Genomic DNA, 13,350 nt, shown 5'->3' on the forward strand with positions numbered 1-13,350 from the left:
GAAACAACGAGTACGTACAAAGTAAAACTTGTCCAACAGCATTCTCGCTTCTTGTTGTTGGTGTTGTAAGTAGAACCCGTATCGAAAACTTAATAATAAAATAATAATCATAATTTATTCTCAAATAACAGATTGTTACATGAGGCATGCCGGTTTACAGGCAAGATCAAATTGTTAAAGAAGTTACAATTTTCACTGTTGAAAATTACTCAGCTGGGTTGATATTTCATAAGATGTGAATGTAAATGGATTTCATAAGGAACATGTCAATATCAATATCACACTTGGCGCACTTTATGGAGGTATCGTTGCAACATACAACTGATGGTCGAGAATAGATACATGCGAAGTTGGGGGCTTTTAGAAGTTTCGAACTTATATCCCTCCAGAATATCGGAAGCATTATTAACGGTGTAGGACGAAGTCACCCGTGCCATTTCTGTTTTCGGTGGAGTATCTGCAGGAGGCTGAAAAAGGTGTAAGAAAAAGGAAGGACGAAAAGCAGAGCACACAATTTTCATGGAGGAATAGTTAGGGTATTTTTTTTGTGTATGTACTTTTGTTATATTACATAAGTGAAAATATACAATTTCTTTAATAGTAGTAAATGTATACACACAATACATTCAAATTAAGGGGAAAAAGATGAAACATTCATTAAATGTCTTTCATTTCATCTAAAATGTACATTAATTTACATATATATATATATTGGGAATCATTATCTATTGTCTTTCGTATATCCATCTAATTTTTTTTCCAACATCATTTATACTCCATTTTTCATTTTTGATTGAATTTTTGTAAAACCACAAGTACTACTGAAATATTTATTACCAACTTCTATTGGTTTTTCTGCAGCTTGTGGATTGACAATTTCTAGACCCTGTAGTGGAGTGAATGCAATCGATGATGAAGTACCAGCGACATGTTTACGAACAGTAGAATTCCCACCCCAACTTGCAGCACCTAATGCAGTAGTAGGCATAGTGGACATACCACCAAATTTGGATAATTTCTGTTGTAATGCTTTACTTACACGAGCTTTTGTTTTTGAATCAGCCTGTGGAGCACGTAAACGTCCTGCTATACCACGTTGACCAAGTGAACCTAATGAAAAGCCTAAATCACTTTGATAAGCATCATCAGTGATTTCACCAAATTGTATTCGATTTGCTGATCGTCTTAATTCACTCATACCTAAACGTTCTTTCATTTTACGATAACGTCGACCACCTCGTTTTTTAGCCGGTGGATCGATTGGAGCTGGTAAAGCTTTAATTGTTTTAACTGGTGGTGGTTCTTGCCATTTATCAAATTTTCGTTCAATTTCTAATAAAAGTTTTACACCAACATGTCCATCCGGAGATTCATGGAATAAATCTACTCGTGCCGCTAACGCCACTTTATTCGCTATCAAACGAGCAGCTTTAAGACGTAATCTGGAGGTAATTTTTGCACAATTTCTGAATTGAAAATGTATCCCGTATGTGGTAGGACTGATGTGTTACTAAATCCGGACAACAGACGTTTTTGTGCACCCAGGACAAGTATATTACACGATGGCATGTTGTTTATATAATGCAATTAGATCACAGCGAACGAAGCCGATCCTAGTTACGAGTTGGTCATTGGAAGAAAATTCTTTCACTCCACCTCTTTGTCTTAGAAAACCGAAGGTTTGCAATCAAGTTCCACAACCTGAAAATATAAGAGTACGTGCTTGCCTGTAGATGTTTGCGCTGTCACTGTCTTCAAATCAGTTACAGTGACTCCATAGCCAGTTGGTTCTCTAACCCATTCGACCACCTGATCTTAGGATGGTGACTAGATTGGCATCAAATCAGATTTTCCTTATCCTCTGAGGCCAATCGGTTGGTTCAAGGGTCACAAATCATCTAAGAAATTTCACAAGGATGATTATGTGTCATCCGGCATGGCTTTATCACGTACCTATTCTGTTGTGTCGCCACGAGAAGCATTGGCTGGCATTTCGGAAACTTGGACCTGAATTATCACTTCAAGTTTTTTAGTTCTTACGGTTTATTAACTATTTCGTAACCTCGTTATCTACATTTTTGACCAAACGTGCACATGAAAACAACGAACGCTTACTTGGGTTTAGTGTAACTTAACGAACAACATCCTATATATATAGTGGGTGTGAGTTTCCTAAAACACTAAAGAATGAGTTTTATGTTCTGGAATTCACTCGACCCTGTTTCGAATTCCTGATGATTCATCAACCGTCTGCTCAGCATGATACACGCGAATGCGCCAGTCAAGTCAACCGAAGCATTTCTTGAACAAGAGGCACGGCAAGTGGGACTGCCCTAGCAGAAAACAAAACAAAAAACTGATTGTTAGGGGGGATTTGTTAACTGTAGTGCAGAAAGTGCTAGTTATACTAATGAAGGATGACAATAGTCTCACACCCACTGATTATCAGTCATCTCTTTAACTATGAACAGAACTACCTGTCATACATTATCAATCCATAGAATCATGTGATTATTCGCAACTATATTATTTACTTACCGGCTATAATGGACTCTTCAGCAAAATTATTCAGCCGTTGTCTATTAGAAAATGTTACACAGCAGCAACCAACCAGAGGTTTACATCAAGGAAGACAAATAACCTCGTTCATGTTGTTGACAACGGATTTGGCGGTTTTCGGACATCATTGGTCTACGTAAATATGCGAACACTCAGGGACTGTGCTATACTACACATAAGCAACCGATCTGATACGCTTTAAATGGGGAGTACCAGCTGTCACTTAGACCGTCTAAACATGGTGAAGTTTGAAAATCGACTACTTTTCTTCCGTGCTGATAAAGTCAGCGGAGATATACTCGATGTTGTCACGCCAACCAATTGTGTTGTAGGCCGGAATAAAGGTTATGCTCACGTTCATGTCATATCATGATTCTGTGAATCTTGTGATAAATGCTACTTTTATTAATCATGTCAGACTGCGTCACACTGGACGCTTGCATTACATGCTGGGATGGCATCCTAAGTTATAGAGGGCTTAATGATAGTCGTGCTTGTTTTAAAGTGAAACACCAGTGAATAATCGACAGATGTTTGGGGCTAAGGTCAATTCCGATAGTCATGCTGCAAACTATGCCTTATTAAATAAATGAGTGTAGTCTTCACTCATGAAACAATCTCGTTTGTCTTTTCTTAGGTAAGTCTTAGCTTATAATTTATACTTGGGGTATATAGGCCTGATTATTTGTAGTCAGTGGTAACTCGCATATCAACCTGCTTTAAACGAGAATATTGATCCTAATCAACCCACCTACAAATACAAAAGAAGTAATTTGGCCGTTTCTGTTGTCGTGCACTATAATATAGTGTTTGGTTTGAAAATGGTGATAAGTATAATCATTATGTGGTTGTAAACTATAAGTTTAGCCTTGGCCATGTTTTAATATCAAAATCATTAAACAATATCTCCAACATTAACACAGACAGCTGGATAACCAACTGACCGTTGTCGCTTCTGAAAAAATAGCAGTATATTTTCCTAGATGAGGAGTTTTCAGTGTCATATTTAGATGCAAATGGATGGGGACGAACGTCATTGATCTGTTTAACTTCTGGCAGCATTGTTTTATCAGACACCATATATCCTTGTACATCTTCCCGCAAAACAAGACTCAAATACATTAGGATATATAAACGGATGCAAAAGAATAAAGGCTATGTAATACGGCATTTGGCACATGCTATGCTTATGACGAAACAAATATATGAATTCCAAAAAATCGATGTTGTTACAAAAAGAGTTGGAAACAGCTGATGATATATCAAAATATAAATTGTACACATAGTAAAATGTGGAATATTACTTCAGTTATCAGGGTAGTGTCTGAGTTCATTTTTGTCTTGTGTTCCACAATTATAGGTAAATAGTGACCCCGAAAATAACTGGTACAATCCAAGGTACGTGTTCAGAGTAATCAAGTAGTGAGAATATCAATGTGACCTGTAAATGTTAACAGCGAATAAATTAGAGATTCGTAGAATTATGGTCTAGTTCGTCATTAGTACTGCTATAATAATAGACCTAGTCATAAAATTGTAGATTCGTTATGAAAGCAAAACCTAATTTATAAGATCTTACGTGGAAGTCACACTATTGTCTATTCTGACTCGTCGTATCGCAACAAATAGCGATATAATGTTTAGCGTTAATAAAGAATACATTTAGGCTGGATATTAAAAATACACTTAATGTGAATAAAAGAGATAAGTTACCCAAGAATGACCACGCCTGTAAGGACGAGCCATGCAAACTTATTGAATAAATTATCCAACATTCCCACTTGTTGGACTTCTCTGTGTTAAATATTGAATATCCAGTTCTCCAGTTACCTGACGTTCATCTTTGAGGATTGTGTGGTTAGGACTAATACCACTACAAATCTATTATCGTGATCGCTGATAAGTGAGAACGAGAAGTGTGTATATGTAGCAGTATATTTTTCGGCGACGATCGATGTGTTGTGCCATAAGATTGCTAAACGGCAACAGAAGATTGTTATTTGATTTTTTAAAGTAGCAATTTTATAGTCAATAATAATAGTAGAAATTGTGTGAAAGTATGGAAAATGTGAATGGCAACAAAAACTGATTACAAAATAAGTTCATGTTAACTATCTCCATATGCTTTCAACATGTTGTAAGAGCTGATCTAACCTTTAATTCATATGCATGAAAATTATAGTAAATCGTAGTTGCATAAATTATTGTTCACCTGTAAAATGTTGGCTAGTTTCTTTAATTAATTCAGGTAGATATGCATGTGGACTCATTTATTTTGTTTCTTGTGATATACGGACAGTAAGAGAAGCTTGTTGACTAAGGCCACTACTACCTGTTTATTTAGAATGAATTAGGAGTGATCCCTCAAATAACTCATTGCAGACTGCTTCATCGTCAGAATCATGTGACTGTAGAACTACTTACAGGAGAAGACAATGTTAGCGGCTCCTTCTTTAATGTTTATAAATGGAAGGCTGAACGTCTACCTTAGTTTCACAACCGCTTCCATCATTTTAAGTTACTTGTCCTACCCTTTACTTTCAGAAAAAATAACATGGACTGCAGCTTTATATTATCAGTGTGAAAGTTACTGATAGAAGTTTGGTGCAAATGCTTATTTGGTATTCCTTTATCAATAAAATTGTTCCTGATCGAATTTTCAAATATAACTGTATTTTAACTTATCGGGTTGACAATCATAAGAAATTCGTGAACTTCGGGAGTTTTGTTATTTAGTTTGCATGTGATAAGTAATAGTTAGAATATTACAGAACACAGTTGTTTTCAATTTTAAGGACCTACTAAGATGGATGTCACGGACTCAGCCCCGTCCATACATTACAGAACGAAATTGATCGGTGTTCTATTATTATTATTATTATTCACAAACACCTTATGGGTACATAAGTGCTGTGAAGAAACCATTTCGGATTTCTTCAAAAATGCAATAATACACAATTTTCAATAATTTTAACAGTACATATGCCATGTTTGAGAAAGGAAGGAAAAGGAAAATAAAATATTAATAATAGAATAGTAATAATAAATGAGGTTCTGTGTAATTAGCAAGAATTTTGAATTGATTTTGAAGGAGGAAAGGAAGAAACTAAGGAAATAGAAATAAAGGAAGCGCGGAAGACGTAAATATCTTAACTCAGAACAAGAATAAACAACTATGTATGTATAGCAAAAACGAGTAATAAAAATAAAATAAAACAGAATAAATTAATAAGTAAATAACTTATTATTGCGGTAAGATATGACGTTAGAATAAGTGTTTGTGCGAGCACAGTCATAGTTTTGGGTGATGCTCTGAAAGTTTCAATTAAGTGCAAAAGATAATCAATGTGTATGAGGTGTATATACATAGTGAAGATAAAAAGAGACTGATAAGTTGAATTCAGCGTAACACAAGTTATTGCTTTAATCCAAAGCTTCGTAATCTTAAGAATATTTATTTAGAAGGAAAAAAAAATTATTTGTTTAAGTGGAACATAGAAGTTTTTTGTTTCTAATTGTAGACTTTGGATAAAATATGTTTAGATGGACAAGAAGAGATGAAATGAATATCTAATGTGTCGAAAGACCAATAATGATATTAATAACAGTAGTAATTATAAATACGAACATAAGCAGACTTTGTATAATCAGATAAATATAAAATAAAGTGAAATAGACGTGAAAAGTTTCAAAGGTTTCACTTTGCTTTTCAGTCAGTTAGATAGATGACGGACCATTTTTGTATAAATCGTTGTTAAGCACGTTAATATTCAAAAGGTGACACAATCCACTTTCGGAAAGAAAGTCATCAAGAAGACTTCGGAACCGGATTATAGTTTCACTGCATCGGAGGTTCATTGGTAGTCTATTCCAGATGGTTGAATAGCGAATAACGAAAAAATTCTGGCGTAAATTTGTGTGGGTTTTTGGAATCGCTAGAATATTTTCCTTATTGCGTAGATTGTGGGACGGTATCATAGAGTATGATGGGGTAGATAGCGAAGAGTAAGAAATACCGTTAAGAAGCCGGTAGAGAAAGATAAGGTTTAGTTTGATACGCCTGATCCAGAGAGGTTCTAGTTTGAGTTGTTGACATCTTTGGTGATAGTCTTTGTTGTCAGAATACCCCAAAACAGCTTTGGTGAACCTTCTTTGAACACCTTCAATTTTAATCAGGTCATTATGCCTGCAATTACTGTAAACTAAAATACCATATTCAAGAATTGGTAAGATACATTTTCTGTATAATAATAATCTCGATTCGGTATTATTGAAATTAATCATTATGAATCCGATGAGCTTTCTAGCTTTGGATACTTGAGATGCAATGTGTTCCGAAAAGTTCAAACTGTCGCTGTATCTTAAACCCAAGTCACGAACAGTGTTGAGAGGTTTCAGTGTATATTTGTGTATAGCCAGATTTAAGTTAAGGCAACGGCCAATGTTAATAAATCCACTTTTGTCAACATTAAGTGGCAAATTCCACGAAATAGTCCATTCGTACAACTTGTTTATTTCTTCTTGGATTACTGCTGAAATATAGCTTTCTTTGGTGGGAGATGAGAATGAATAAACCACTTTCAGATCATCGGCAAAAAGAAAAGGTTTACCATATTGAAAGAGGGAACAAACGTCGTTGATATAAAGGAGAAATAGTAATGGACCAATTACACTTCCTTGTATAACCCCACTGGTTACACTCACAGGTTTGGAGTAGCAAGATCCAAAGCGGACAATTTGGCTACGTTCTTCTAAAAATGACTTGAGCCAAGATAAAAGGGGATTCTGTATTCCATATGAAGAGAGTTTTAGAAGAAGAAGCTTGTGTGGGACGCTGTCGAAGGCCTTACTAAAGTCGAAGTACAAAATTATCACAGACTGACCAACATCTCTTCTCTGGGTAATTTGATCAAAAAATTCCAGATGCGATGTGAAGCAGGAGCGTTTGGTCATAAACCCGTGTTGGGATGGGCTGATCAGATTAGCCGAAAGCAAAAATGATAATAGCTGTTTGTGGACTATTTTTTCCATAGTTCTTGACAGCACGGATGTCAAATTAATTGGTCTGTAGTTAGCAATATCACTGCGTGATCCGGTTTTGAATCTGGGAGTGATAAGAGATGTTTTCCATGCAGATGGATAGGCCCCATATTCCATAGATAGGTTGAAAAGTTTTAAACAAAATAATGGGAATTCTCTACTACCATATTTCACAAATGATGAGGGAATCCCGTCAGGTCCACCGTCATAGGACTTTTTCAAGGCAGTTATGGCCTGCTTGATGTTGGAGGGTACAAAATCAATTTTCGACAGGTGTCTGCACGTCAGCATTGGAAATGTATTGATACAGCTTTCAGTTCTAGTGTTATAGCACTGCGAGAAATACTGACTGAATTCTTCGCAAATAATATCGGGGTCATCAATAATTCTTCCGTTAACTATGAAGAATTTGGTCACGCCAAGAGAATTTGACTTCACACGCGATTTAAAAAGCCGAAGTATTGATAATTCTGGGTTCTTATTACCTAGGGCTTTATTTTCTATATTTATAAAATACTTGCGTTTAGATGAAGTACTCTTGTCAATTAACTTAAGTATACTCTGTAGTGTATACAAGTCATTATGCTTGTGGTAACGGTGTTTTAATTTCCTCAGTTTTCTTTTAAAAGTTTTAAGTTCTATACGTCTTGCAACCTATACGACCCATCATGGCTCATCATGTTAGTCGGTGGATGAATTGAAGCAACCCTTCTACAATTAATTTTGATTGTGGTTAACTTTTGTCAAACCCCTTTATCAACCTATTCAACAGACAGTGTTATTCGAACAGTAACAATTGGCATATTTCTTTGTACTATAATGATAACTATCATGCTTGTATAATCGTGTATGCTTGACCATATGACAACCTACGCACATATCTACCCAGCTTATATATCGATAGCCTGAAAAATCGCTCGATAGGTCATTCTCTTTCCCATGTATATATGTACACGAATCCTATTATTAGCCTTTGCTTTGCCCAGTTGCACCTTGATTTGATTCGGCCATAAATTCACCTCCGTATTAGCTCGCTCACAGACGTTAGCCTCTCCGCTACAAATTTGCTTGATGTGCTTATAACTTTGTTATCTGTGCTATCTGCCAATAAACTGTGGTCGCCACTTCTTATTGCCTTCTGATTTCAAACACCGTTGGGATTTATGTAATAACAGTTATCAAGGTGATCAAATAACGAAGCTAAGCTATTACAAGATCTTACGCCCAAGTTTTTACTCTTTTGCTTTATCGAAGCACAGTTGATGGATCTACTTGTAACTTGCGATCCCAAATAATATTAGGACCAAACTCCAAATTAGGCATCATAGTTTGTTTTCAAATTACAAGTAATCGATCCAGATATCGTTCCTCAGTTTTTAGGTTTTAGAGCAAAGGACATCAAATACCGAACCATTGTTAAAGTGAAACCATAATGTCCGAACCCAGCGATATAAACAAACAAGTTCAGAAGGTGGGTGCAACAAGCACATCCAAAAACACAGTGGAATTATTATAAATCAATATAAAAGTTTTTAATCAGTGAAATGTCTTCAGTTCTCTTGTATCAGATGGACATGCATAATACACTTGCTGACCATCCCCGTCGGTAAAGATGCCATTTTTATTTAAGCACTCCAGGTCTAATCTCATAGCTGCTAACTTGGATGTCCTATGATATGCGAGCAATGCCCTTTATACACCTATGATGGAATACTAGTGACACAAAGGCACCCTACATGGTATAATACAACAATCTAAGCGCTTGTTTAGCTGCTAATGGACAAACTACGACAAACCCGTTCAACTTATTTTCTTGTTAAACACATTATAAGTGTCAGCTTGGAAAGAAAAAATGAACTTACTGTATGAGAAATGGTTTAAGTGTTACAGTGGATACCCTCAAAACTAAAAATGTTTCATGACATAATAACCAGTGAAAGTGCATAAGCGTCATCAAAAAATATAATCCGTACAGCAGAAAACCAAAAAGTTACAGTAACCTTAAGGTGCCACTTTGGTTCACAATGGACAGGCTCCCAGAATTAGAGCAGTGCCGAAAGTAGATACATCTTCATAAGTAATGACTGACGACTGAAGTTTTGGTCACATACTTTTATCGTGAAGATGGTTATGGACCATCTCAGATGAAGCTATCATGCACCAGATGATACCATACCATAAGCGAAACATGGCTTGACAACGAGCAAACTTTGATCTTTAAAGAAATTTGCATATTTGCAATTATTTACACTCTCACCCTCTGACAATGGCCCTCTAGCATATTTTTATGGTGAAAACAACAAACCTACACAACAAACTGGCAGCTAGTTCCCTGCTTTTCGTCTTTTAACTTGATTACACGCATACATGATGTATCTAAATCAGATGAAGATGTTATATGGTATATTTTCAATAACGAGCCTGCCACTAGAGATCGGTAGCATTTCTGACTAGGTCCCAGAATGTTAAATGTCTGGGTCCCATGGTCCTTTAGAATATATTACTGCTATTCAAAACAACTGGACACTCAATATTAGTTTGACTCGTTGACTTAATAAGGTCGATCCTAATGCAAAGAGGGATGAAGAATATGAAATCTTCCTTTTTCAAGATTGCCGATAACATCATAAGCGACACATGTAAATGAGTATGAGGACAGTTAAAAAATTTCAAGCAGCAGTAACATTGACCTTGGGTGATAAGCAACTACGCTGGTGTCTGATATCTATAAAAAATACTCGAAATAAAATGAACCGACATATAAGCATACCTGTAGGAATACACTGACCTGAGCAGTAGTGGCGAAGACCGAGGAATCAGAGCTTATTCGAAAAAATTGGCAGCAACATTTAGAGAATCACATAAACTGTTGAATCTTGACCCAATAAAGGATTAAATACTGCAGCAACTCTAAAAGGCCTGTGAAAAAACACAGAACAAAGCAAGTCGACCTCCAGTGCTTATAAAAAGAGCGGGAATGATAATTTCCCCTTCATTCTGACTCAGCGTCAAGTGGATCGTCGAAATTACGAACCGGAGCTGAGTTTGTTTCCAGTAGATCATGTTTTGATATTTGTTTCAAGAACCTCTGGCGATTGTATCATGGAAGCCTGGATATCGGACACTTCTTCAAACATATAAGAATCTGTGTTTTTCGAAAGGACGGTTATTACTTTGAGCTCCCTGTGCACACTATTGGCCGAACTTTAGACGTCAGACTATTCAGTGAACGTTAAATGGGAGTTTTCCAGTTACTGAACGCCTGGTTGTCGTTGTTTTTCAAAACAGTATATCTATTTACTTTAGTATTTTGATTAGCTACATCCAGAGATGACGATGTTCCCACTCATAAGCAATGAAAAACGTCATTTGAAAGCTACTCTTGTTCCAACTATCGCAAGTGGCTTGTTACTAAGATGTTTCACTGGAACAAATCCTGAGTCCACAACTACCATACTCTTTCTAACCTCATTAAGTGACTGTCAAAAAATGGAAATGGATAAATGGTATGGTACTTCGTGATGGAGTCTGTGTTTAAATGATTTTCTTTCTGTAAAAGCCATTGCTGGTGAAGAGAAATTATCACATGGAATAGAATATATGTTATGCCAGTGCTCATGGTCTACTGGAGCAAAACAGTTGACACAGTTGACACTGTCATTACATTCCCAGTCACATACTAATATCAGAGATGAAAGACAGAGAAATCCGGCTGATGGGCCTGTAACCGTGTAGCACTGAAAGAATAATCCTCATGCTTGTCAATCTTGAAAAATACACTCAACATACGGGCTGTGAAGACATTGGTACATAACTGTACATCCTAAGGATTAGTGTGATGTTGACTGAAATGTAGAAGTTAAGATATCAGAATTGTTGTAGAACGCTTTAGTTCCTCTGACTACTCAACTTGAGAACGGTTGAAGAAGCTTTGAGTATTCTCCGTAAGTTATACGGCCAATTTACTGAACCGTGCATACATTTGACTGTTCTAAAGAAGAAAAGACATTATTTTCCCCTGCTTCTCTGTGTAACGTGGTACTTATCGAGGCAAAAACTCTGAGAGTTCGTCACTGATCTCAGGGCGGACGACATAATGATCGGTTAACAGCATATCATCAAAATCCGTTACACTCAGAGAAAATGAGAAATGTAACTTGCTGAAGTAGTAATAAAGTCTCTAAAGTGACTACTTTAGTATTTTAAGATAAAACCAAGCTAATGGATTCTTACACAATGACAGAGAACAATCGAAACTAACGGAGGTCGCAGATGGCAACTTCGCGAATATCCCTACTCACGATGTAGAACTAACTCCTAAATCAATTTCACAGAATCTGTTGCCCATTAGGGACGCTATTCACGATATTATACTGAATATGGATGCAATGAAGTCAACAGGACACGATAAGCTCCACCATTAATGTTGAGATAGCTTCAAATTTATCCATCCTCTTGGCTCAGTAGGATATCCAAAATGTCACTCTACATATGTATTTTTTCTCTACGAGAACTATACCTGTTTCCAAGTGTAAGGATCTTTGTGTAAAGGTTGTTATTCATGTGTTTGCTTGTTTGAGAAAACTTCCCTTTTTACACAGATCATTTGATAATAAACAACAATTTTTTTATTAAATGTAAAGCTGTTGTTTCGATGATTTCATTCGCATGTTCTGCTCATTTTTTGCTACAGAGAAATTGATATTATTTACTGCGGTTGCGATTTGAGATTTCTTGGTATGTTAGTCAATTTGTGTGGTTTCATGGCCTAGGCTACTGTTGTTTTACCTTACATAGAACCTCTAAGCCTTTTGTCGCTGTTGGAGTGTCTGTAGCGAGCAAGACATGATACAGGGATCCGTTTATTTAATAACTACGTGGTGTCACTAATAACTATCTAAATGAAAATAATAAGAGTAAATGTCTATCATAATTAAAATTATTCGAATCGATGCACTAACTAAGAATTCCTGAAGTAATGCAATTTGAGGCAAGTAGAACTTGATGAGCACAAATTACCGTATTATATTTGTAATTCGTAATCAGTGGGCAACGAAGTACAAAGGCATCATTAGTTCGCACAAATACTACAGTGTTTTTCGTACTTTCGTTAAATATTCTCACTGACTCTGAATTCCAACCACGAATTACAAATTCCAGCCATAATAGAACCGTGGACGAGACACGAATTGGAAGTGCTGGCGCCCGAAGACGGAATGTTGGAACTACCAAACAAGACCAGTAGTTTCAACAACCCAGCTCACTTGACAGCGGCCGTCTTCATTTTGCCTGGTTTCATTGCTCTTGTTTGAACTGATTGCTCTGATCTGTCTAGATATTCCAGAATTATGTTCTTTCGTTGACAGAAACACTTCCTTTTCCTTTCCCAAGTAAACAGTATGTTTTCTTTATCAATTTATATACTTATGTATTTTAGATCGATAGTTTAGCGACGTTGGTAAATAAATCCCCAAAACAAATAGTTCTGAAAGTATTCGACCCTATTCGTTTTACTGGAGAAACTGTATCTGAAGGCACTTGGTAACGCATCCGCACCAGATGACTATTCAGTAAACCGCACCATGCATCTTTCGCAACAGCCAGCCAGTTTAGATCACACTCTTCTAAAGGTACAACAACTTTCCAAATATATTTTCGAACTCTTTCATTTCTGACTTCTGACTTGACTAGGTTTGAGATAAAGGTATTACGGACAACAGCGTTTCCAAACGCTGAATATCCGAGACATCT

The 13,350-nt window shown here is 36.4% G+C and overlaps 1 protein-coding gene across 1 annotated transcript; it reads right to left on the minus strand.

Annotated features, from left to right (window-relative positions):
• Positions 1 to 769: 769 nt before the first annotated feature.
• Smp_161460 (hypothetical protein) lies at positions 770 to 1,982 on the minus strand (the record flags this gene model as incomplete). Its single annotated transcript, XM_018794924.1, has 2 exons — positions 770 to 1,466; positions 1,954 to 1,982. The coding sequence occupies 2 exons, from the start codon at positions 1,980 to 1,982 to the stop codon at positions 770 to 772; spliced, it is 726 nt and encodes a 241-aa protein (XP_018649288.1).
• Between the last annotated feature and the right edge of the window lie 11,368 nt (positions 1,983 to 13,350).

Source organism: Schistosoma mansoni, chromosome 1 (assembly GCF_000237925.1).
Source record: "Schistosoma mansoni strain Puerto Rico chromosome 1, complete genome".
In the NCBI taxonomy this organism is placed as follows: Eukaryota; Metazoa; Platyhelminthes; class Trematoda; order Strigeidida; family Schistosomatidae; genus Schistosoma; species Schistosoma mansoni.